The following is a 27,154-nucleotide window of genomic DNA, read 5'->3' as shown; positions in this document are numbered from 1 at the left end:
TACGACATTAAGAACTTATAAGTACTGCAGGTTTACCCCATCAGCAAGTTGCTTGTTAGCAAGAAACTAATAGAGCTGGACTTGGTGCAGATCACGTTGCTACCTGTGTCAGGAGGTGTTGGAGTGGATACACAAAGGTGTTGTGCAATCTAAAAGCGAGTGATTGTCTTAAGTCTCTTTTCTTGTAGATTGCAAGACCTTCTGGACATTGTTAATGTGGAATGCTGAAAGTCCCATTCATTGGTGAATGGTGGGAGAGCTGCGTGGTCTCTGTCATACTGAGAACTAGGCCTCAAGCTGTGGTGTCACCTGCTTGCAACCACCCAGTAGTGAGGTGTCAGAGTTGGTGCGCTCCACTGGAGGGCCGGAGATGTTGAGGGGTGGCCTACATGCTGGAGTCTGTGCTGTCCTCTAGTGTTCATGTGCAGAAGACAATGTATTATGTGCAACTGCAGACTGCTGCAACATTCATGAACGCAGGGACTTGGAATATATTTGTTTTGTGACTGTATTTTACTGCTGTCTTATATATGCTATGTGGCCCTTATTATTAGATGGAACAGAACAAAGTTAAATGGAACAAACTGCTTTAATAGAGAAAAACATTATGATTTGTACAAATAGTTTATTCTAACTAATTATCACCAGCTCCAAGAGCTTCTTTTAAGAGAAGCTAAATGTTACATTATTATTAACTTTTTGAGATACTTTATTCAGGGCAATGCTATTCAATTATACGGTGTATTAATTATGTTTTTCCCAATTCTTAAACAGGATTTTTGGATACATTCAATATTTTTGTTCTTTGCTAGAAGTTGACTAAATTGAAATGCATTTAATATCGTACAAACACAGTACAGGTTGCCTTAAATGCTTAGAGCTGCAAGTGTTTTGGATTTTTCTGTATTTTGGAATATATAACGAGATAGCATGACACCAATATCATTTCTGACTCTGAATTTATGTGCTACCTGTAAGCAGTCATTGTCTTACACTTGTTCATCACACTTATATACAGATGCAGCCATTCAGCATTTTAGATTTCCATTGGTGACAATCTTGGCAAACTCATCAATGAATTTCTCTGCTGCTTCATGATCAGCAGACACTTTATTACCACAAATCTTTAAATATATATTTAAAGATATATATCTTTAAATGACTTTCCTTAAATTTCTGCAACCCAGTCTGCTGAATATTGAATTATCCTCAGTTTTCAGTTCGTCTTTGCTGGTTTCATGATCAGCATACCATTATGCTCTTTCCAATGCTGATGAATCCACTCTATAAATACATGTTTCAGGTCTTCATTTTCTGCTTTAAGGAGTATTTTTCATTAACTTGTCAGCACTCAAAAAAAAGTTTGGATTTCAGGTTTTCAGATTTTGGATTTTCAGATACTCAAATCGATGCAATGTCAATTTCCTAATAGTCATAAATCAGATCTAAAGAATGCTCCGGCATCTTGGTACAAATCCAGGTATTAAATGACAGTGTTTATACATTTTGACTTTGTTACTGCGTCAAAAGAAAAATTAGGTGACAGTTTAAAAAGGCAAAGTACTTCTGGAAGTTCACAATTTATGTATACACATTTCTTTAATAAAAAGTCAACATTTCTTGTGATTTTCAACAAGCTGCTTCACTGGGAACTTGTAGGTTTTAACCTGCTCTCGGATTTCTGGTTTGTGTTTTAAAGTAAAGATTAGTGCTCGTATTGTCCTCCGATATGAAATGTTGATCAAACGGGAACACTGGTGAAAAACCTCTCGTTCTAAGTTTTCAATCAGAGGATGATCCTTCTATATCAAATACATAATAAAATAATACATTAATTATTACAGGTAGTAACAATATACTCAATTTATACAAGCTAATGACCTGGATTATGCCTCTCCTTAGCCTCCAGTTCCAGAGAAAGCTGCTGGCTGACATCATTGTGTAAATTAATGTTTCCAACTACCATACATATGGAATGAAAGTGTGGAAGCTCCTGCTGAAGTGACAGATCAGCACCAAGCCCAGAGGTGGAGCTCAGTGTTCTGAGTTGAGAGGCTGGATATACATAATATCTCTGATCACCTTACCAGTTATGGCCAGTGTTTGGAAAGAACATCTCTATTTTAATAAAATAGTGGATCTGGCCTGAAAAGTGAAGACAATCTTCCAAATTATGAGTGTTCCCTTAAGCCAATCAATATTGAAGGTAGTTTATAATAAAAGTGTTAAAGAAGATAAGTGAATTAGTCTTACACATCATGATTGCCTTCAAGACAACGGACAAGAGGCTGCAACACAGTTTATGTTTGAAAATGAGTTTTACAATCTAAAACTTAATCAGCATTAAAAAAAAAAATACCTCCAGTTCCAAGACTTCAGTGAACATTTTTCGAGCATTACTCCTGAGACTCTCGGTCTTAGAATCACATCGCACCTCGATGGATGACTTATTTTTATTTTCTTTTATAAAATCTCTCCAGGTTTTAAAAATGACTTTGGCAAGCTCAGCAACTTCAGGGTCTGAGTTTTTCCGCATCCTATTTACAGTGTGTCCTAGAAATAGGAAGAATATTTATCTGAAAGCAGAATGCAATAAGAATGATTTGTACAATCTCAGACTAAATTTAAAAGAACATGCTACTACTTGTGGAAAGCAGTCTCTGTCACCCAGCACACTGAATCACATTTTTAAGGCGGAAGCATATTTCTATTTTGTCCAACAATTCACAACTAAAACTACAAAAGTAGCTCTCAAGGCTTCAACTTTAAAAACCCTTTAAACTTGAATTTTACTGAAAAGGTAGAAAAGAGAGCAACACACACAAAATATTGGAGGAACTCAGCAGGCCAGGTCGCATCTATGGAAAAAAATGAACAGTTGACATTTTGGCTGAGATGAAGGGTCTCAACCTGAAATTTCGACTGTGTACCCTTTTCCACAGATGCTGCCTCGCCTGCTAAATTCCTCCAATATTTTGTGTGAGTTGCTTTTGATTTCTAGCATCTGCCGATTTTCTCGTGTTTGAGATACATGGTATAAACTTCTTTTAAAAGCAGAAAGAGAACTGATTTATAGTATAAGCATTTCTATGCATTATATAGTTAGTGGTGAGATACTGTAAATATTCAGCACTGCTCTGGTTCGCCAACTTAAGTTCACACTGGGTACCCGCAGGTATAAGTTTCATGCCCTAGGCAATGCAAGAATGATTTTTGTTTGTAAATGAATTTCACAATTTTTAAGTTTGTCCTGGCAACATTAAATCTTTTCAAAGCATGCCCAGATTTCAAACTGTGATTCAAACCTAGGCACTCAAATACATCCATTTTCACCCCTTTGCCTGCATTCAATAAAGACCATAGCTATCCACCCTTTGCTCCCTTCCGCTTTGCCCTGAATCTTACAATTTTCACTCAAGAGAAGCCAACCTTTTCAGCTTGGTGTTATCAAATATATGCACCAAGTTGCAAACGTCATTTTCAGTCTGTAAGTTCCTCACTGTACTGTATTGGTGGTTCAATCAGACTTTGATTAATGAGTTGAGTTATGAAGGGATAATAATAAATTATTTGTGCAATGTGACTGGAGACCACACCTGAAAACAGCTCTGTTTTTGTCAGTTACAAGGTTTCCATCCTCCCGTCAGTTTGTGGCTCCATCTTGCAAATAACCATAAAGTACAATCTTTACCTATTTTTGTTGAGACTAGAACTTCCTGAGAGGGTATTTTCTTCTTTAGTTCCAGCAGTGCTTCAATTAAGTTTTCCTTTGTTTGATTAGGGAGTTCCAGAATGGATTTACATCTTTTAATATCTTCAATCACCACAACTCTCTGTTTAGAGAATTAAAACAATCGTTAATGTTCACTCAAATTGTACTTGAAGTATTACTACAAAACATGTTTAAGGTTTTGAGTAAGAGTCAAAAGAAGTATTTAACATCTCAGAAACCGTATCTTGGATTAAATTTTTAAAAAACCACACAAATGCAAGCATAGATGAAAAAAAAACCCACATACAGTGGAATACTTCCATCATCCAGTTTCCGCTACATTAAAAGACTTTTAATTGTTTTATTTCCAACTTTAACATTATTTCAATTGTTTTTCACCAATTCATATTTTTGTACTTTAAAGGGTTAATCTTTGTGATTGTCCATTGCCTCACCACTATGGTGGCCTTAAACATAACAGAATTAGCTTAGATTACTACTATGTGAATAAATGCAATATACTATGGAAACACAGCCATTGGAACGTGAAAGTTAGGTGAACACAAGGGTGGGACTTATGAAGAGTGTGATAAGAGATGGCTGGTTCTGGTTCAGCGGTCTGAGTTGGTGCTACTGTATTGATAAACTTACTGCAATGTTCCATATCAGTGCAGAGGGGATAAAATAGAGCATTTGGCTTTGGGGTAGTCCTTTGATGGGCTAGTTGTGAACAGTGCCACGGATCAGCAGAATGGGAGATGTGCTGCAGTAAGAGGGGCCTGCACATACCTCAATAAATATTTTAATGGTTGCTCTGTCAAGTTTTGTAGTTCTAAGTAGGTAACACTGGACAACAAATTTTTCCAAGAGTTGCTTCCTCAGAATTTTTTTTGTTTATGATAGACTGCTTGAAGATGAACACAAATATAAATTCAGACTGCTTGTATCACGTAGGAATTTGGAGAAACAACTAATGAACTTTTATTGAATATATTGTATTAAATTGCATAATGGTGCTGATGCTTTGCAATAGTTCAACTGTTAAAAATATTTTGTTAATGATTTTCATTTGTACTCAGTGTCTGAGGCTTCTCGCTTAAGTGTCCAACAATAATTCGCCAGCACTGATGGATTCCAGTTGCCCTGGTATCTTTTCCCCATGACTGCAATGTCCTGGTGAAATCTTTCACTATGCTCGTCACTAACAGCACCAAGATTTACAGGGAAGAAGTCTAAATGGGAATGCAGAAAATGCATCTTTAGTGACATGTTGCATTTCATGGTTTTATATGCTTGAAGCATGCTTTCAACCAGCTGCATGTAGTTTGGTGCTCTGTAGATGCTGAGAAAAATTTCAACAACTTCTTTGAATGCCTTCCAGGTGAGTTTCTCCTGCCCCACTAGAAATTCTTCAAATTGCCTGTCATTGATGACCTGTTTCATTTGTGGACCAACAAAAATGCTTTCCTTAATCTTGGCATCAGTTATTCTAGAAAGTATCTGTCTCAAATATCAAAATCCTTCATAGAAATTTTTGTGCCTGGTGATAGCAAATTCCATCTTTACAGTCCTGAACCCAATAATTATTACTAAAACCTGTCCTGCTATGCTGCAGCTGTGCCGCCTAAGCATGCCTGGACAAATAGGAAACTTACCAGCTTACATTGTTGGCAACATTTTAATTGACTTGAATTATGAATTGAAATAATAAACATAAATGATTTCAAAAAAATGGTGCATGATAGGGAAATTTCATGGTGATTTTCATGATCAGTAGCCCAAAATTCATGAGATACACCTAAAGGTATTCAGGAAGCAAAATCTTTGTTGTCCAGTGTAATTAGAGGTTGTGTCTTGCTGCCTGACCTAGCTGGTTCAGAAACCTATTGGTGTAAGAAAACAATTATGGACTGGTCTTTTACCATAAGCCTTATTCACATTTTAGTTTTACATTTGTAAACAATAATTTTGTTGTATTTTTAAAATTGGAATGACAGGTTGAGATTTTTAATTAACTAAATGACCTGGGTATTAAAAAACATGTAAAAATATGTTAACAAATATATTTTTATTATTTTTGTTTATTTAGCGATGCAGCGCGGAGTAGGCCCTTCCGTCCCTTCGGGCCATGATGTCCCAGCAACCCCCGACAAACCTGATTATCCCTAACTAATCATGGACAATTAAACTACGCGCTGTACCTTTGTACTGTGGGAGGAAACCCACGCATTCCACGGGGAATGCTAGTCTCCTTGCTGGAATTGGAACTCGGAAACACACCGAGCTGTAATAGCATCGCGCTGACCGCTGCGCCACCGTGGTACAGTACCCTCTCGAGTACTTCCATTCAGGAAATTGTGGATAGACAATGTTCTTCCTCCCAATGTCTGCACCCACGTACAACTGTTTCTCCTCTCCAAAGTACTACTAATTTCAATCTTCATCCATGCCAGACAATATTTGGATCATTTCTTTTAGGATGCTGTATAAATTTAATTGCTCTGCAACAAGAATTAACTCTTATAACTCGACAGACCCTCCTAAATTGTCATTTTAACCAAAGCAAAAAGGAAACTTTTGACTGACCATGAATTACTTTGCCTTCTTTGCAGGGAGTACGGCCCCACACTCTCAGTGACCTGGGTTCAATCTTGACTTCCAGGGGGAGGGAGGGATTGTTAGTAATTTGGAGAGCCTGAGGGGAAACAGTGGGAGATTGGAACTGATGGGATTAACGACCATGTGTCTTTAGAAATGGGCAAAGGTTTGATTAGAACTAGTACACAGAACAAAAATATCTCGAATGCCCTTAACCCACAGTTTCGCGTGAACTCCGGAAAACCCCCCACAAAGGGGAAATTCTCTACCTTCAAAGACTCTAGAGTAGTCTGACGGTAAACCTTGGGCTGGGGCTGTGCTGGGCTCGCCGCGCAGCCCCGCACTACGAACCGATCCATGGATGACCCCAAGCTCACGGCACACGACGATGGGTTCTCGGTAACGGAATACAACACAAGTCCACCGTCGACGACAGGAAGCCAGTGTCCACTAGCGCTGCCTTCACACACACAACTACGCAAACCGATGGCAACTACAAGTCCCAGCCACCCCTGCGCCAGCAGCCGGCGGTATTTTTTTTTAAAAAAGCATGATATTTACATCTAACACAAACCCAACGGCGGAAAATTTGTATAGTAAATCGCTAGGATCACATGTAAGATGAAAGTTGTATGAAAACCAATTAAAGTGAAGCAAGGTATGACGGCGCATGCGCGGTGAGGTGAGGGATTGTGGATCACAACAAACAGGCGGAAGATGGCGATGGCAGCGGGCGGTTCTAGTCGCTGCGGCTCGGTCTTCGGCTTTGCACTGGTCGCGATATTGGCTCTGTTTTTCAGTAATGTGTCGCTGGCTTCCGACGCGTTCGAAGCTGTTTTGGGAGATACATCGTCGTGTCAGAAATCCTGTGAGATGACCTATACGCTGCACACTTATCCGAAGGTAGGGCTGGCCGGCTGGTATTTTTATGTAAAACCTTGTTGTTCTGAGGCTTGAGGCTTCTCATTATTTTACTTTAACAACGCAATCTTTTTTGATTAACTGATGTGTATTATTCATTTTCAGATATCTAAATTGGTGGATCCTGTGTATTTTGTTAAAAAGCTCACATATTACATCATAAGACCTAGGAGCAAATTAGACTGTTCGGCCCATCGAGTTTTTTCCGTATTCCATCATGGCTTTTTTATTATCCCTCTCAACCCCATTCTCCTGTCCTCTCCCCGTAACCTATGACTCCCTGATTAATCAAGAACCTATCAACCTCCACCTTAAATATACCTAATGACTTGGCCTCCACAGCCGTTTGTGACAAAGAATTCTACAGACTACCCTCTGGCTAAATAAATTTTTCCTCATCTCCGTTCTAAACGGACGTCTCAATTCCGAGGCTGCCCTATAGTCCTAGACACCCCCACTATAGGAAACAGGCTCTCCACATCCACTCTATCCAGACCTTTCAATTCAATGTTCGGTAGGTTTTAATAAGATCCCCTTAATTCTGCTGAACTTCAGCGAGTACAGGCATAGAGCCATGAAAAGCTCCTCATATGTTAAACTTTTCATTCCTAGGATCATCTTCGTGAACCTCTTCTGGACTGGAATTTCTTCAATGCTAGCACATCCTTTCTTGGCTAACGGGAACCAAAGCAACTCTCACTACTCCCAAGTGTAGTCTGACCAATGCCACAAAAACCCTCAGCATTATGTACTTGCATTTGTATTCAGGTCCTATCAAAATGAATGCTAATATTGCATTTGCCTACCTTGCCACTGACTCAACCTGCAAGTTAAATTCTGTATTCTGTGCAAGTAACTTTGAACAGTTGAATCATGACGTTAATAGGTTGTAAATCATGAGAAGGGTGCAGGAAAAATATATTTGGGATCTTAATCATTATCTAAGATGTAAGTTTTCTGGCAACTATCTTGAAAGTATCAAGAGCTGGAGGTAATAGTAATTGATTTAAATTGAGAGTGTGGTTTTGAATGATGTTCAAATAGCAATGATCCGCAGGAAATGTCATAAATTTTTAAGTCAGATTTGGATAATGGAGGTCTGGATTACTTACCATAAATTAGAAAATGTTTGACCTTTTTACACTGCTGGATTTTTTATGGGAGAGAGCTGCTCAAACTATTACAATTTGTAATTTGATTCCTGCAGCATTTTCTGAGATTGTTTATGAAGTTATTGTTCCAGTCTTGAGAGAAAAATTTATGGTTATAGTTGATTGTGCTGAACTGTGGAGATTATGCCAACCTGTTTCTTAATTTTGGTTTTGGGAATTAGCATGCAATCCTGCAGAGTAAGCATGTGTCAGTGACTAGGAGAAGCTCTTACCTCTGAGAATGTGTTACTGGTTTTATCTGGAGAGCTCTAAAGTGAGTGATAGATACTGTATCAGAAACCTGGTTAACCATAACTTTGGCTTTAAACTGAATTTTGAAGTGAGATTTGTGTTCAAGCATTGATAGTGATGATTTTGAACTTGATCAAACAGTTGGCAAAATCTGTAGAATATTATTTATGTTGCCAATTTCTATGGTTAAATGGTTGAAAATTGAAGGGATTTTGTAACATTGCTCTCATTGTGATGTCACATAGGAGAAATTAAGGTGAAAGGTTGAGATCCATATTTGGACTTTGTAGAAAAAAGTCACCAGTAACAAATGTTTGTTTTTGGTATTAAAATTAGTAATCATAATTTATTTGATTTGAAAATAGTTTGCTTGTGTTTTTTCAGAGACAAGTTTAGAAAAACAACAACTTAATTTAGTATAATGGATTTTTAAAATCATTTATTGAATTCTCAGCATCAGCCTTACCCAGTAAAATATATTTTGCAGATATTCTACATTAATAGTGTTGACTGCTGATTTGGAGAATTAATACAATGCATCAAGTATTGTATTAAAGTGTTGCATCAAAATTTTGAAACTACTGGGTTTATTGTGTGAAGCAATTCTTCAGAAAATTGAGTTCTGAAATCAAAAGTCTGATGGTATAGGTAGGAGGGATGGTGTTTTTGATTTGCTTTTCAGCTGGTTTGGTGAAACAATGGCCTGTTCCCATGCTGTAGTCTTCTATGTTTTAGGTGATACAACTCCACATTGCTAGGATTGCAGGAGGGCTGAGCTGAGACAGGATTGATTGTATTGGATGTTGTCAAGTTTGTAATGTATATGACATGTATAAGCAATGGAATAAGAAATATTTTACGACTGAGAAAGCAATTAGATTTGTCAGTTATGCATGGAAACCTGTGGATTTTATCCTAGGGTGGAAATACTTAAAAATAAAAGTGGAGGTTGTGGAACTATGCAATAATGGAAGATGTTGGTCATTGTACATTGTCATGTGCTTAGGCTATGGATAAATAAGTGGGTTGCTGGGGGGTGGGTGCAGTTTGTTGGGCCCGAAGGGCCCGTCTTGTGCTATTTTTCTAAATAAATAAATGTGAAGACAAACCAAGTATTAAACATTATTGTAGGGTGTTATTTGTGCAGAAATGAGCTACAGTATATCTCAACCTTTTCTCAGGACTGAGATTAAAAAAAAAGTCAAAATAACATCCAAGGATACACATTGTATTGAAAGGACATGTAGGTAGGTAGAGGGGGGTGGAGTGGTTTTGTTTAAAAAATGAAATCAAATCTTTAGAAAGAAGTGACATAAGATCAAAAGATGTAGAAATCTTGTGGGTAGAGTTGGGGAGAAGCTGAAAGGGTTTAAAAAAAACCATGTTGGGAGTTACATAAAGGCCTCAGAACAATAGCCAAATTTTCAACAATTGGCATGCAAATTCCAATAGAAGATATAAAAGGCTTGTAAAAACAAAAAGAGCAACGTTATGTTGGTTATGGGGGATTTCAATATACAGGTAGACTGGGAAAATCATGTTGGTACAGGATCCTGAGAGAAGGAATTTATAGAATGCCTGCGGGATGGCTTTTTAGAGCAGATTATGGTTGAGCACACTTGGGAAAAGGCAATTCTGGATTGGGTGTTGTAAAAGCACCAGATTTGATTAGAGAACTTAAGGTTACGAAACACATAGACAGTGATCATAATGTGATAGAATTCACACTGCAGTTGGAGAGGGAGATAAAATAGGATGTTATTGGTATTATAGTAAAGTTAACTACAGAGAAGTTAACAAAGTTAACTACCAGATGAACTCAACGCTTTCTATACCCACTTTAAAGGGAGAATATAACTGCTGCAGTTGATGATCCCGTGATCTCTGTCTCAGAGGACAATGCTAGGCTGTCTTTAAAGAGAATGAACCCTTGCAAGGTGGAAGGTCCTGATGGAATACCTGGTAAGGTTTTGAATTCCTGTGCCAACCAACTGGCAGGAGTATTCAAGGACATTTTCAACCTCTCAGTGCTATGTGCTGAAGTTCCCACTTGTTTCCAAAAGGCAACAATTATATCAGTCCCTAAGAAGAATAATGTAAGCTGCCTTAATGACTATCGCCCGGTAGCACTCACATTAACAGTGATGAAATGCTTTGAGAGGCTGGTCATGACTGGACTGAACTCTTGTCTCAGCAAGGACCTGGACCCATTGCAATTTGCCTATTGCCACAATAGGTCAATGGTAGATGCAATCTCAATGGCTCTTCACATGGCTTTAGACCACCTGGATAACACACACACCTACGTTAGGATGCTGTTCATCGATTATAACTCAGCATTTAATACCATCATTCCCACAATCCTGACTGAGAAGTTATAAAACTTGGGCCTTTGTACCTCCTTCTGCAATTGGATCCTCAACATTCTAACCGGAAGACTAGTCTGTGTGGATTGGTGATAAAATCTCCTCCTTGCTGACAATCAACACTGATGCACCTCAGGGGTGTGTGCTTAGCCCACTGCTCTACTCTGTCTATACGAATGACTGTGTGGCTAAGCATAGCTCAAATATAATCATAAATTTGTTGATGATACAACCATTGTTGGTAGAATCTCAGATGGAGACAGAGGGCGTACAGGAGTGAGATATGCCAACTAGTATAGTGGTGTCGCAGCAACAACCTGACACTCAACGTCAGTAAGACGAAAGAGCTGATTGTGGACTTCAGAAAGGGTAAGACGAAAACACATACCAATCCTCATAGAGGGATCAGAAGTGGAGAATGTGAGCAGTTTCAAGTTTCTGGGTGTCAAGATCTCTGAGGACCTAACCTGGTCCCAACATATCAATGCAGTTATAAAGAAGGCAAGACATTGACTATACTTCATTAGGAGTTTGAAGGGATTTGGTATGTCAACAAATACACTTGAAAACATTCTGATAGGATAGAAGCTGCAGAATGTTGTAAATTTAGTTGGCTCCATCTTGGGACTAGCCTAGAAAGTACCCAGGACATCTTCAGGGAGTGGTGTCTCAGAAAGGCAGAGTCCATTATTAAGGACCTCCAGCACCCAGGGTATGCCCTTTTCTCACTGTTATCATCAGGTAGGAGGTACAGAAGCATGAAGGCACACACTCAGTGATTCAGGAACAGCTTTTTTCCCTCTGCTATCCGATTGCTAAATGGACATTGAACCCTTGAACATTACCTCACTTTTTAAATATATATATATATATAATATCTGTTTTTTGCACAAATTTTAATTTACTCAATTTAAGTATACCTTAGTTTATTTACTTATTCATTATTACTATTTTTTCCTTCTGTGTTATGTATTGCATTGAACTGCTGCTGCTAAGTTAATAAATTTCATGACACATGCTGGTGATAATAAATCTGATTCTGATCTGAGAGGAGTAGGTCAAAGTAAGTCAAGTCACTTTTTATTGTCATTTCGACAATAACTGCTGGTACAATACAAAGTAAAAATGAGACAACCTTTTTCAGGATCATGGTGCTACATGAACAATACAAAAACTACACTGAACTACGTAAACCAACACAAAAACTACACTAGTCTACAGACCTACCCAGGACTGCATAAAGTACACAGAACAGTGCAGGCATTACAATAAATAATAAACAAGACAATAGGCACAGCAGAGGGCAGTAGGGTGGTAGTCTGATGGCTTAGGGGAAAATCTGTTGCATAAATAAACAGCTGAATGGCGGCGTCCGGGATTCCATTCGTTTCTGTACTCCCACTGAGTAGTTTGTTGCCACAGATGTAGTCCCATTTAATGTCCATTGGAGAGCAGAATGGACGGGAGAGCCGGCTGGCTAGGGCTTACTTTTTTCCTGGCATGGACTCCTGCCCGCTTGCCTTGCTTCCACTTCCTCGCACACCGCTTACGACGTCCCCACCTCCGGCCACCGGCATCAGGCGACTCTTGAGGACTGTAGGCCCGATTCCCTCAGCAAGCAGACATTGGAGAGCAGAATGGATGGGAGAGCTGGCTGGCTAGGGCTTTTTTCCTGGCACGGAATCCTGCTCGCTCGCCTCGCTTCCTCGCACACCGCTTATGACGTCCCCAACTCCGGCCATTGGCATCAGGCGCCTCTGAGGTCTACAAGCCCAATTCCCTCAGCAAGCCGAGGTCGCGCAGATTTTCATGAAGGTTTGTTTTTGAGTGATCTCTGTATTGTAGCAGTATCTGGCGATGGTAGATAGTCGCTCTGTTACCAACTGGCCTAAACCCTAATTGTGCCCTAAAGTTTAAAAAACTAAATTAAATTAAAGTAAACTAAATTAATGTAGCACCAGATCTGAAAGGCCGCTGCTGCCATGTGTCGCACCACCTACTGGAGGACATTAGCAGGGATGACAGTAGAGCAGCAATGACTGGAGTTTCTGGGAATAATTCAGAAGACACAGGGTTGGTTCATCCCAAAGAAGAAGCAGCATTCTAAAGGGAGGATGAGGCAACCATGGTTAACAAGGAAGGTCAAAGATAGCATAAAATCAAAAGAGAGGGCATGCAATATTGCAAAAATTAGTGGGAAGCTAAAAGATTGAGATGTTCTTATAAAAAAAAGTAAGAGAAATGAAGCTAGCAAACTGTATAATAGAGGACACCAAAAGCTGTTTCAAATTTATAAGATTATTAGACATGAGAGGAGAATTAGGTCATTCAGCCTATCGAGTCTGCTCTGCCCTTCAATGATGGCTGATTTATTTTCCTTTCAACTCCATTCTTCTGCCTTCTCCCTGAAACCTCTGACATCCTTAATCAAGAACCTATCAGCCTCTGCTTTAAATATATCCAATAACTTGATGATTTAAAGTATATGGGAGGATGTGCGTAGGTTACTGTGGATTGGGATTGAAAAGAAAATTGGAAGTTCTCTTACTAAGTAAGTCGGAACAGGTACATCCGGTATTATTTAGCATCAGTTAGTCAAACTTTTGTCTTAGTATATAGTATATATTTTACCTTTCTATGCATATAAAACACTTAAGAACGTATGTTTCAGCGCCGGGCTTGGGAACCATATCCTAGCGCGCTCGCCATCCGTGCCTGGTTGATATGGAGGATCAAAAACCCACAACCCAATAATTAAACCACTGCGTTGCTTAGTAATAATTGTAGCTTTCATCGGGGCAGGGCCTTTCTCACTTTATCCTTTACAATTGTTCCGATCATTGACCAGTTGTAGCCTAACACATTTCCGATGACCGACGGCATTTCACCTCTTCCCGATCGCTTTATTATTTCCACTTTATTTTCAATCATAATCGTGATTATTTTCGTGAACAGAAACACTGTTGATTCAGAGCTCCAACATCGGGTCCTAATGTCCACCGCACTGAGACAGGTTAAATGAGACCTGGGGTTCCGCTGGGTCCTAAGTCCACTGCATTGAGACATGTGAATAAGGGACTTGAGCATCTGCGTTTTTTGGTATCTGCGAGGGGTCCCGGAACCAATCCCTCGTGGATAAGGAGGGCCGACTGTAGTATATATTTTACCTTTCTATGCATATAAAACACTTAAAGAAATGTGTGTATTTCAATAATTAATCCACTGCATTGCTTAGTAATAATTGTAGTTTTCATCGGGGCAGGGCCTTTCACATGCTCCATTATTCTCACTTTATCCTTTAAAATTGTCCCAATCGTCGACCTACTGTAGCCTAACCCTTTTTCAATGACCGATGGTGTTTCACCTCTTTCTGATTGCTTTATTACTTCCACTTTATTTTCAATTGTGATCGTTTTCCATCAACGGAACAGAAACACTGCAAGTGGTGGGTCCCAAGCTCCATCAGGTCCTAAAGTCCACCACACTGAGACAGGTTAAATAAAGGACTTGAGCAACCACAGGTGGGTCCTGGAACCCCCCACGGATAAGGAGGGCCGACTGTATTCTTGCAAATCACCATCTGGGAAAGAGAATGCCATGCTTTACATGCAAGGAAATTGAGAGGGCATTCTTCTTCCAATGTTTAGTGTACTGTTACGTATCCGTGACAAGTGACAGTGGTACCCTTGTCACGTGACTGGGGTTGAAGTTATACTGGACTTGAGGTAATGGTCTTGTGATGGTGGAGTGACGTCATTTTCCCGCCAGTAGAGGTCATGTGACAGGTTTTTTTTACAGGGTATAAAAGGAAGACCCACCTTGTCAGGTGGGGCAGTTCGTGGCGGGATTTGCCAAGCTGACTTCATGTCCCTGCGTGATTTAATGTGATGACGCAGTTTAGTTAAAAATGAAGTTTTATATAATGCCTAAAGTTTAAAAGGTCATTGCCAACAGTTTCTTTACTGTGGAGAGTGAAGATAAAAGTTTGGAAGATAAAAATCGAGGAGAATCGATTTTCGACGGTGGATTGGTCTCGACCTTATTTGATCCTCATTTGGAAGGATTTTGTTGACTGTTCTCGTGTTAATCTCCGCTGGGATAGCGGGAGATTGAGAATAGTGTGGAAGGAAGGTCAGTACCTTTAAGCCGTTATATTTCATAAAATTCTTCGTGGGAAAGTTCGACACCGGGGGAATCGAAGGACAACGACGTGGAAGAGAATTTAAATCGCTTTAAAAAGTCTCTCCTTTTTTGAAAGGACTGTGAGCTTTTGAACTTTCGGCATACCGCTTTAAAGAACTTTTTTTTCAATACCGCTTTAAGAACTGTTTGAACTGCAACGCTATTAAGAACTGTGAATCAACCGCACAGCAGCTGAGTTCCGGTTACGCTAGTGTTTGTTTACTTTTGGGGGGTTTGTTTTCAGTGTTTAATAAACGTGTTATTTGTTATAAAAACCCTTGCCTAACTCATATATATTTATTGTTGCCTGAATACGTAACAGTACAGTCGGCCCTCCTTATCCGCAGGGGATTCGTTCCGGGACCCCCCGCAGATACCAAAAACGCGGATGCTCAAGTCCCTTATTTAACCTGTCTCAGTGCAGTGGACATTTGGACCCAGCGGTGCAGCTCTGAATCTGCAGTGTTTATGTTCATGAAAATAATGACGATCACGATTGAAAATAAAGTGGAAATAATAAAGCGATTGGAAAGAGGTGAAACACCATCAGTCATTGGAAAAGCGTTAGGCTACAGTCGGTCAACGATCAGAACAATTTTAATGGAGCACGTGAAAGGCCCTGCCCCAATGAAAGCTACAGTTATTACTAAACAGCACAGTGGTTTAATTATTGAAATACATACGTTTCTTAAGTGTTTTATATGCATAGAAAGGTAAAATATATACTATATTTTAAGACAAACATTTGACTGAAGCTAAATAATACTGGATGCACCTGTTCCAACTTCAAATCCGACTTAAAGACGGAGTCAGGAATGGAACTTGTTCATAACCTGGGGACTGCTTGTACTTTAAAATCATCTCTAGATTACTTATAATACCCAATACAATGTAAATAGTTGTTATACTGTATTGTTTAGGGAATAATGACAAGAAAACATAGTCTGTATATGCTCAAATGACGAATGCTGGAGAGAGAACTTCCGGGTTTTCCCAATCTGCGGTTGGTTGAATCCACGCATGTGGAACCCATGGATAAAGAGGGCCGACTGTACAGACAGTCCCTGAGTTATGAACGTCCGACTTACGGACAACTTGTACTTACGAACCGAGGAAGGAGAACACCGTCCGCCATTTTAAGTTGGATCCCAACGCCGTCCGCCATTTTAAATTGTTGCCGTTGACACTGTGTTGAGTGTTTAGCTTTGTATTTGGTTTTAAATTTTCTTAGTAAGATTCACCCTGACCCCCCCCCCCCCCCCCCCCACCCTGTGGTGCAGTGAGATCAGCGCCAGGGTGGAGAACGGAGGTTTCCGAGTTCAATCCAGTGACAGACCACTCCCGTGCCGGGTTGATGTCGAGCTCACAACTTGACCTTGTAAAAGAAAACACTGCCACCTCCAGTTTAAATTCCTACGCGGAATATTGTGGAGGATCAAATACCCAAACCCAGCACAGCCCCCACTTGTCCCATTTAACCTGTCTCAGTGTGGTGGTCCTTAGGACCCAGCGAACCTCGGGAGCTGGTGGAGGTCAGGACCCACTGCCCGCAGTGTTTCTGTTCCATTGACGGGAACCGATTGAGATTGAAAATAAAGTGGAAATAATAAAGCGTTTGGAAAGGGGTGAAACGCCATCGATCATTAGAAAAGCATTAGGCTACAGTCGGTCAACGATCGGAACAATTTAAAAGGATAACAGATAAAGTGAGAATAATGGAGCATGTGAAAGGCCCTGCCCCGACGAAAGCTACAGTTATTACTAAGCAACGCAGTGGTTTAATTATTGGAATACATACGTTTCTTAAGTGTTTTATATGCATAGAAAGGTAAAATATATACTATATACTAAGACAAACGTTTGACTAACTGACGCTAAATAATACCGGATGTACTGGTTCCAACTTAGGTACAAATCCGACTTAAAGACGGACTCAGGAATGGAACTTGTACATAACCCAGGGACTGCCTGTATATATTTCCAATTTTCCGATAAAAGTGGACACTTCCCTTTTTTATCTGGATTAAATTGAAATTCTCACCCTGCAGGTTCATATTTAGAATGTTTATTTTGATTGGCTAGGTATGCCACATCTCCAAGTAGAAGTTCAGTCTTGTCTCCAAAGCTCTTGTTGACTTTGAGCAAAAATTCAACCATGGTGTCAAAAAGATTAAAGAAACATTTTAAGAGTCATGCTTGAAAAAAGTCACTGGCTGAGGTTTTTGGTTGTGAGATATTGACAAGAATTGCACAATGGACTGCAAACTGACTTGGAATTTTTTTCATAAATGCCACTAAACCGGCATGGGGACCTGTCATACATGGTGCTCCATCTGTTGCACAAGAAACCATGTTCCTAATTGGAATACTTTTATCCTCTAAATACATTTTGAGTTCATCGTAGATTGATTCTCTGTTGGTATTTGTTTTTAACTTTTTGCAGAAGAGAATCTCTTCAGAAACTTTTCCATTTTTGATGAGCCATACATATGCCATCTATAATGCCTCATTGTCTCACGCTGTTGACTCATCTAGTTGTATTCCAAGTTCTGTTGATTGTAGTGCTGTGCATAGTTCATTCTCAATATCTTCACTCTTTTCGTCAATATGAGGGACTATAGAGTTATTACTCAGAGGAATTGACATTAAGATACTGGTAAGCACTTCTGATACAGCAGGCGTTATTAATCTTTTTCCAATTGAATGAGATTTTCTGTGCTTTGCCATCATTTTGGAAATGTTATAAGATCCACTATCAAGGTAAATTTTCGCTTTCTTGGCAAATGACTCGAGTGTGTATCGCTTTTCGAATGCTTCTTTCATCTTCTGGAACTGAGCCATACCGTAAGTAGCCTTTTAGGGAAGTGTTCCTGCAATTTTGATGGTTTCATGGCTTCATTAGACAGTACAGTATTACAAATAAGACAAATGGGGTGTCGCTGATCTGACAGGAACAGTATAACCCCATACTCCACGTATGTAACATTGTATTGACGCACTTTCTGTAGTTTCTGTTTCTTAGCAGGATTAGAATTAAAGGCTTCACTGCCTTCAGGCTCAGAGATAGAGCTATATGTATTTATCTATCGTTAACGGGGCTCAATTAAAATAAAAAAATTAACACAAACTGGGAATGCCTATCAGATGTTGGCAATGGCAAGGAGTTGACACGATCAGCCAGATCTTGTGCCTCAAGTTAGGGTGTTGCTTACGCACCCCCCCCCCCCCCCACCCCGCCTCAATGTCTTCTATTTCCTCTAACATAAGCACCCCTGCTGGGAATCACTGGTATATCGGAGATTCTATTTTGATAGTATCATAAGTACAATTATTAATTATACATTAGTCCTAAGGCTTCCACTCATACAAAGATTTGCAGCGTGTTTACATTAGATCTGTTAAGTCAAATACGATTGGCGTTTCAGTTGTATCATGCATAGGACAAGGGATAAGCTATCTTGCAACCTTAATAATATGCTCAGAGTCAAATAAAGTATTCATTTTTAAAAATTTGATTCTGCATTTTTGATCAGCTAGTAACATGCATGCCTGAATAAGCAAGTTTCACTTCAAGCCTTACTTTAGAAGTCTGTCTTAAAATTGTTCTTAGCCAGTGTAATTTTATTTTGAAGGCATTAATTTGTATCACTTGTGTGTTGGCTTGTGCAATTTTAACATATAGTCTTCCTTCTTGGCCACCTGCCAATTGTAGACCATAAGATGTAGGAGCAGAATTAGGCCATTTGGCCCATCGAATGTTTCGTCATTTCATCATGGCTGATACATTTTTCCTTCAGCCCCAATCTCCTGCCTTCTTCTGTCCTCCCCCATATCCCTTCATGCCCTGACCAATCAAGGATTTATCAACCTCTGCCTTAAATATACATTAAGACTCGGTCCCCACAGCTGCCTGTGGCAACGAATTTCACAGATTTACCACTCTCTGGCTAAAGAAATTTCTCCTCATCTCCATTCTAAAAGGACGCCCCTCTATTCTGAGGCTTTGCTCTCTGGTCTCCCACCATAGGAAACATCCTATCCACATTCACTCTTTCAAGGCCTTTCATCATTCAATAAGTTTCAATTAGGTCACCCCGCGTTCTTCTGAATTCTAGTGAATACAGGCCCAGAGTCATCAAATGCTCTTCATATGACAAGCTGCTCAATCCTGGTATCATTTTCATTAACCTCCTTTGAACCTTCTCGGTTTCAGCACGTCCTTTCTAAGATAAATTATGACTTTGAAATTATATCAGTTGTTGCTGGTAGAAGTTCATTACTTAAGCATTTTTCTGTTTTTTTCCATTATGGCAGGAAGAGGAACTCTATGCTTGTCAAAGAGGCTGCAGGCTCTTCTCGATCTGTCAATTTGTGGATGATGGCACTGAATTAAACAGAACCAAGAATGAATGTGAATCTGGTAAGATCGCAAACTTGTGTGCCATGATATGCTTTGGTGCTATAGAGAACTTTTTTGATTAAACAACCAGTAATAGAAGATGACATGCACTAAGGAAGAATCTTTTGCATGGTTAGGAAATTGATGGAATCAGATATATTAGCTCACACTGCTAGAGAGGCTATTAACAGCAATGGGATAATTCTGTAGTACAGCTAACATAGTAATCATCAGTACTTTTAGCTTAGTAGAGACTATAGAGACTTGCATATCAAAGTGCAAAAGAGTTTTGACACATGCATTCATAAAGTGCATCAGGAGCAGCTTTCTCAGCTAATGCAACCAGGAAAGCAGTTATAAAATATTACTTTAGATCTTATAAAATGATAGCAATCTTATAGGAAGGGATTCTCAGTAGCATTTTTATTGAATTGGAAAGTGGAACGCTTAGCAAAACGTTGTTTGTAAAATTTAAAGACTTCCACAGGGATCCTGTTAATGCCTGTGGAGTGGCTTATAGATTTGCTAATAGTTTAACAATGACAAATCTAAGGAATAACTTCATAATACTAGATGATTATATGTTGTTTTGAGAAATGAAATTTCCATGTGGAATTTGAGTATGACAAAAGCTGCTAAGGTTTTAAAAGTTTGTGAAATTGCGGAAAAATTAGTTAGCCTGAAAATTGGAAACATTAAAACATGATCAAAAACACATAGAATCTGTTTTTATGGCTTGCTAGTTTATGTTCCTAGAGGTTCTGCATGTACTGTATGTTTGATTAAAAAGTATGTAGTTATAAATATGGGATCCTTGGAGAAATGGGAAGAAATGATCCATTGGTGGGGAGAGGGGAGGAGGGAGGAAATATATCCATTTTCATAGCAGTAGAAACATTAAAAATAAACAATGAGAAATGAACGTAAAACAGAATTGTAATAAGTAGGTTATTTTTGGGTTAGATGACTCTAAACTGTAGGGTGCAACAGGAATTGGTGATGGGCCCTACATCTTCACTGTATATTTTGATGATTTGCATAGGGGAACAAGTGCAATATATCCAAATTTGCTGTAGGTGTAAATTTAGATGGCTTTCAATTGAGTGGGGGGGGGGGGGGGGGGGTGGAATTAGAAATTTCAAGGGGCAGGCTGAATGAAAGGATGAGGTCATAGGAGATGACCATTTGGCATACCTGCACAATCAGGAGGTAAATTTAGCAGTCTGCCAGGGAGAAGCTAAAGTCAGATGTATCGGTATTACAGTGGAGTAAAGGGAATTGCAGAGATACGCGAGAAGAGTTGACCAAGATTGATTGGAAGGGGGCATGAGAGGGATGACGACAGAAAGCAATGGTTAGAGTTTTTGAGAGCAATTCGGAAGGCAGAGTATAGATACATCCCAAAGATAATAGACAATAGGTGCAGAAGTAGACCATTCGGCCCTTCGAGCCTGCACCGCCATTCTGAGATCATGGCTGATCATCTACTATCAATACCCGGTTCCTGTCTTGTCCCCATATCCCTTGATTCCCCTATCCATAAGATACCTATCTAGCTCCTTCTTGAAAGCATCCAGAGAATTGGCCTCCACTGCCTTCCGAGGCAGTGCATTCCAGACCCCCACAACTCTCTGGGAGAAGAAGTTTTTCCTTAACTCTGTCCTAAATGACCTACCCCTTATTCTCAAACCATGCCCTCTGGTACTGGACTCTCCCAGCATCTGGAACATATTTCCTGCCTCTATCTTGTCCAATCCCTTAATAATCTTATATGTTGCAATCAGATCCCCTCTCAATCTCCTTAATTCCAGCGTGTACAAGCCCAGTCTCTCTAACCTCTCTGTGTAAGACAGTCCGGACATCCCAGGAATTAACCTCGTGAATCTACACTGCACTTCCTCTACAGCCAGGATGTCCTTCCTTAACCCTGGAGACCAAAACTGTACACAGTACTCCAGGTGTGGCCTTACCAGGGCCCCGTACAAATGCAAAAGGATTTCCTTGCTCTTGTACTCAATTCCCTTTGTAATAAAGGCCAACATTCCATTAGCCTTCTTCACTGCCTGCTGCACTTGCTCATTCACCTTCAGTGACTGATGAACAAGGGCTCCTAGATCTCTTTGTATTTCTCCCTTACCTAACTCTACACCGTTCAGAGAATAATCTGCCTTCCTGTTCTTACTCCCAAAGTGGATAACCTCACACCTATTCACATTAAACGTCATCTGCCAAGTATCTGCCCACTCACTCAGCCTATCCAAGTCACTCTGAATTCTCCTAACATCCTCATCACATGTCACACTGCCACCCAGCTTAGTATCATCAGCAAACTTGCTGATGTTATTCTCAATGCCTTCATCTAAATCTTTGATGTAAGTCGTAAACAGCTGTGGTCCCAATACCGAGCCCTGTGGCACCCCACTAGTCACCACCTACCATTCCGAGAAACACCCATTCACCGTTACCCTTTGCTTTCTATCTGCCAACCAGTTTTCTATTCATGTCAATATCTTCCCCCCAATGTCATGAGCTCTGATTTTACCCACCAATCTCCTATGTGGGACCTTATCAAATGCCTTCTGAAAATTGAGGTACAGTACATCCACTGGATCTCCCTTGTCTAACTTCCTGGTTACATCCTCGAAAAACTCCAATAGATTAGTCAAGCATGATTTGCCCTTGGTAAATCCATGCTGGCTCGGCCCAATCCTATCACTGCTATCTAGATATGCCACTATTTCATCTATAATAATGGACTCTAGCATCTTCCCCACTACTGATGTTAGGCTGACAGGACGATAGTTCTGTTTTCTCCCTCACTCCTTTCTTAAAAAGTGGGATAACATTAGCCATTCTCCAATCCTCAGGAACTGATCCTGAATCTAAGGAACATTGGAAAATGATTACCAATGCATCTGCAATTTCCAGGGCCACCTCCTTAGTACCTTAGGATGCAGACCATCTGGACCTGGGGATTTGTCAGCCTTCAGTCCCATCAGTCTACTCATCACCGTTTCCTTCCGAATGTCAATCTGTTTCATTTCCTCTGTTACCCTATATCCTTGGCCCATCCATACATCTGGGAGATTGCTTGTGTCTTCCTTAGTGAAAACAGATCTAAAGTACTTATTAAATTCTTCTGCCATTTCTCTGTTTCCCATAACAATTTCACCCAATTCATTCTTCAAGGGCCCAACATTGTTCTTAACTATCTTCTTTCTCTTCACATACCTAAAAAAGCTTTTGCTATCCTCCTTTATATTCCTAGCTAGCTTGCGTTCGTACCTCATTTTTTCTCCCCATATTGCCTTTTTAGTTAAGTTCTGTTGTTCCTTAAAAATTTCCCAATCATCTGTCCTCCCACTCACCTTAGCTCTGTCATATTTCCTTTTTTTTTAATGCTATGCAATCTCTGACTTCCTTTGTCAACCACTGTGGCCCCTTTCCCCCCTTTGAATCCTTCCTTATCTGGGGGATGAACTGATTTTGCACCTTGTGCATTATTCCCAAGAACACCTGCCATTGCTGTTCCACTGTCTTTTCTGCTAGGATATCTGTCCAGTTAACTTTGGCCAGCTCCTCCCTCATGGCTCCATAGTTTTCCCTGTTCAACTGCAACACTGACACCTCTGACCTGCCCTTATCCTTCTCAAATTGCAGATAAAAACTTATCATATTATGGTCACTACCTCCTAATGGCTCCTTTACTTCAAGATCGCTTATCAAATCCTGTTCATTACACAAGACTAAATCCAGAATAGCCTTGTCCCTGGTCGGCTCTCGTACAAGCTGTTCCAAGTGCATCCCGTAGGCACTCTACAAACTCCCTATCTTGGGGTCCAGCACCAACCTGATTCTCCCAGTTCATCTGCATGTTGAAATCCCCCCATAACTACTGCGACATTACCTTTGCCACATGCCAATGTTAACTCCTTATTCAACTTGTACCTAATATCCATGCTACTGTTTGGTGGCCTGTAGACAACACCCATTAGGGTCTTTTTGCCCTTACTGTTCCTCAGTTCTATCCACACAGACTCATTTCTCCTGATCCTATGTCCCCCCTTGCAAAGGACTGAATCTCATTCCTCACCAACAGGGCCACCCCACCCCCTCTGCCCACATTTCTGTCCCTACGATAGCACGTATACCCTTGTACATTCATTTCCCAGGTCTGATCTCCCTGCAGCCATGTCTCCGTTATCTCAACAACATCATAGTTACCCATTCGCACCCGAGCTTCAAGCTCATCCGCCTTACTTCTGACACTTTGTGCATTCAGATATAGAATTTTTAGCCCATTTCTCCTCTCTCTGTTTAAATCGCTGCCTATTGTGCTTAACCCAGCTCCCCGAACTCCCATCGGGCTATATGCCCCTTGAATTTTGTTGTCCTTCCTAAATTTACTTATTCTTTCTGCACATTTAACTCCATGTTCCGTCAGACCATCCCTCTGTACATGTGTCCTCCTTATCACTTGTTCCACCTCACCTTTCTCTACTACACACTTAATATTCCAGAACGTGTAGTCCCCACCTGTCCTTTGATCTTCATCTTGAAGAACTATTCTATGAGGAAGATAATGTAACCATCATGACAAGGTAAGTCAAAGACAGCATAAAAGCAAAAGAAAGGGCATATAATATAGCAAAAATTATTGGGAAGTTAAGATTTTGGGAAGAATTTTAAAACTAAAGCCATAAGGAGGGTAAAGATGAAATATAAAGGTAAGCTAGCCAATAATATAAAATAGGATACCAAATGTTTTCTTCTGATATATAAAGAGCAAAACAGATGTGAGAGTAGATATTGGACTGCTGGAAAATGATGCTGGAGAGGTAGTAATGGGGGCAAAGAAATGGCAGGTGAACTCAATAAATATTTTGTGTTACTCTTCACTGTAGAAGACACTTGCAGTATGCCAGAAATTCAAGAGTGTCATGGCAGGAGTGTGTCTAGTTGTTTTTACTAAGGAGAAAGTGCTTGGGAAGGTGAAAGGTCTAAAGATAGATAAGTAATCTGGACCATATGGACTATACCTCAAGGTTCTGAAAGAGGTAGCTGAAGAGATTGTGAAAGCAGTAGTGATGATCTTTCAAGCATCGGTAGATTCTGGAAATTTTCCAGAGGACTGGAAAATTGCAACTGTCACACCACTCTTTAAGAAGGGAGGGAGGCAGAAGAATGGAAATTATAGGTTAGTTAGCCTCACTTCAGCAGTTGGGAAGATGATGGAGTCCATTCTCCATTGGGGTACTTGGAGGCAAATGATAAAATAGACCAAAGTTTGCATGGTTTTAAGTGTGAATCTTGCCTGACAATCCTGAAAAATGCATGTCTTCTTCCTACAAGGTGAATCCTAACATCATGAATGGCTGTGATGCTTCACTCCTAGATGAGATTAATGTGTTTTATGCATGCTTTGAAAGGGAGAATAAAACTACACCTATGCAAATCTCTACATCTGGTAACCCTTGGAGGCCGACATTAGGATATCTTTCATGAGGGTGAACCCTTGCAAGGCCTCAGACCTTGTTTGTACCTGGTAGGACACTGAAAACCTGTGCTAATCAACTGGCTGGAGCACTCAAGGACATCTTCAGTCTCTCACTGCTACTGTCAGAGGTTCCCACCTGCTTCAGAAAGGTGAAGTGCCCAAGTGGAGCAGGGTGAGCTGCCTCGATGACTAATGCATAGTTGCATTCACATCTGCAGTGATGAAATGATTTGAGGGATCGGTCAAGGCCAGAATCAATTTCTGCCTATGTGAGGACTTGAACCGGTTGCCACAATAGGTTTACAGTGGAGGCAATCTCACTGGCTCTCCACTCAGCCTTGGATTACCTAGATAATAGTAATACATACAGTTGCAAGAAAAAAGTTTGTGAACCCTTTGCAATTACTTGGCTTTCTGCATTAATTACTCTTAAAATGTGGTCTAATATCTAAGTCACAATAATAGACAAACAGAATCTGCCTAAACTAATAGCATACAAATAATTGTACTACTTCTCATCAATACTGAATACACCATTTACACGATCATAGTCTAGGTTCAAAAAAGTATGTGAACTCTGGGGTAATGCCTTCTACAAAAGCCATTTGGAGTCAGGTGTTCCACCAATCAATGAGATGAGCTGGGAGGTGTGAGTTGTGGTGGTGCCTTGCTCTATAAAAAAGATGCACAAATTCAGGTTATAGACAGAGCCTGCTCTTCTCAAGAAAGATCTGTATATGTACACCATGCCTCGATCAAAACAACTTTCAGAGGACCTTAGAAGAAGAACTGTAGAGATTCATAAAGCTGGAAAAGACTACTAAAGCATTTCTAAAGACCTGAGTGTTCATCAGTCCACAATAAGAAAGTTTCTACAAATGGAGGAAATTCAGTACTGTTGCTACTCTCCCTAGGAATAGGTGTTCTGCAAAGATCACACCAAGAGCACAACATGCAATGCTGAAGGAGGTGAAAAAGAACCCGAGGATAACAGCAAAAATCCGGCAGAAATCTCTAGAACTTGTTAACGTCTGTTCATGTGTCCACTCGGAAGAAAAACACTCAACAAGAATGGTGTCCATGGAAGGACACCTTTGAGGAAATCACTGCTCTCCAAAAAAAAACATTGTTGCATGTCTCGGGTTTGCAAAAGACCACCTGGAGTTCCATAATGCTTCTGGGACCATGGTCTGTGGGCCTGTGAGATAAAGTTAAACTTTTTGGCAGAAGCACCCGCTGCTATGTTTGGAGGAAAAAGGGCACTACACACCGACACCAAAACCTCATCCCAACTGTGAAGCGTGATGGAAGGAGCATCGTGCTTTGGGGCTGCTTTGCTGCTGCTTCAGGGCCTGGACAGCTTGCAATCGTTGAGGGAACAATGAATTCAAAATTGTATCAAGACATTTTACAGCAGTGCTCCACCACCTGAAGCCTACTAGAAGCTGGATGATCCAAAAAGACAATGATCTGAAAAACAAGTGTAAATCAACAGAAGAATGGTTTAAAAAGGAGAAAATGTGTGTTTTGGAATGACCAAGTCAGAGTCCACACCTTAACTCAATTGAGATGCTGTAGTGTAACTTGAAGAGGGCTGTTCATGCAAGGTATCCCAGAAGTATTGATGAACTGAAACAGTTTTGTATGGAGGAATAGTCTAAAATTCCTCCTCGCCATTGTACAAGTCTGATCAGCAGATGCAGAAAACGTTTGGTGGAGATTATTGCTGCTAAAGGAGGTTCTACCAGTTATTAAATACAAGGGTTCACTTACTTTTTCCAGCTTGTAATGTGAATGATTAAACAATGTATTCAGTAAAGCTCTGAAAAGTATAATTGTTAGTAGTTTAGGTGGATTGAGTTTGCTATTATTGTGACTTAGATAAAGATCAGACCACATTTTATGAGTAATGTAGAAGAGCAGGTAATTGTAAAGGGTTCACAGACTTATTCATGCAACTGTACATCAGGCCGCTAATTATTGATTACAGCTCAGTTTTCAATACCATCATATCCGCAGTTCTAATCAACAAATTCCAAAACTTGGGCATCTGCTTGTGCTATAGCAGAACTGCCT

General features: G+C 40.1%; 2 protein-coding genes across 2 annotated transcripts in view; one reads left to right on the top strand and one right to left on the bottom strand.

Annotated features, from left to right (window-relative positions):
• Positions 1-570: 570 nt before the first annotated feature.
• On the bottom strand, positions 571-6,792 carry tceanc2 (transcription elongation factor A (SII) N-terminal and central domain containing 2). Its single transcript, XM_073063363.1, has 4 exons — positions 6,580-6,792; positions 3,692-3,833; positions 2,360-2,553; positions 571-1,802 (listed from the first exon to the last, which is right to left on the bottom strand). Exons 1-4 carry the CDS (start codon positions 6,667-6,669, stop codon positions 1,611-1,613), a joined length of 618 nt encoding a protein of 205 aa, XP_072919464.1. The 5' UTR covers positions 6,670-6,792; the 3' UTR covers positions 571-1,610.
• Positions 6,793-6,998: 206 nt separating this feature from the next.
• Positions 6,999-27,154, top strand: part of tmem59 (transmembrane protein 59) — a 53,098-nt gene continuing 32,942 nt past the window's right edge. Inside the window, exons 1-2 of the mRNA XM_073063355.1 lie at positions 6,999-7,213; positions 19,497-19,602. Of these exons, the coding sequence (XP_072919456.1) occupies positions 7,028-7,213; positions 19,497-19,602 (292 nt within the window). The 5' untranslated portion in view covers positions 6,999-7,027. The remainder of the gene's footprint in view (positions 7,214-19,496; positions 19,603-27,154) is intronic.

The sequence above is a fragment of the Hemitrygon akajei genome, chromosome 12 (genome assembly GCF_048418815.1).
Source record: "Hemitrygon akajei chromosome 12, sHemAka1.3, whole genome shotgun sequence".
NCBI classification, from domain to species: Eukaryota; Metazoa; Chordata; class Chondrichthyes; order Myliobatiformes; family Dasyatidae; genus Hemitrygon; species Hemitrygon akajei.
This window is presented reverse-complemented; position numbering and strand designations above follow the sequence as displayed.

Excerpts from the sequence above, each read along its gene's own strand:
- tceanc2 (XM_073063363.1), bottom strand. The coding sequence starts at position 6,669 with ATGGATCGGTTCGTAGTGCGGGGCTGCGCGGCGAGCCCAGCACAGCCC. Across the intron at positions 3,834-6,579 it reads CTACTCTAGAGTCTTTGAAG|AGAGTTGTGGTGATTGAAGA; the intron begins GTAGAGAATTTC and ends TTCTCTAAACAG. Across the intron at positions 2,554-3,691 it reads TCTAGTCTCAACAAAAATAG|GACACACTGTAAATAGGATG; the intron begins GTAAAGATTGTA and ends TCCTATTTCTAG.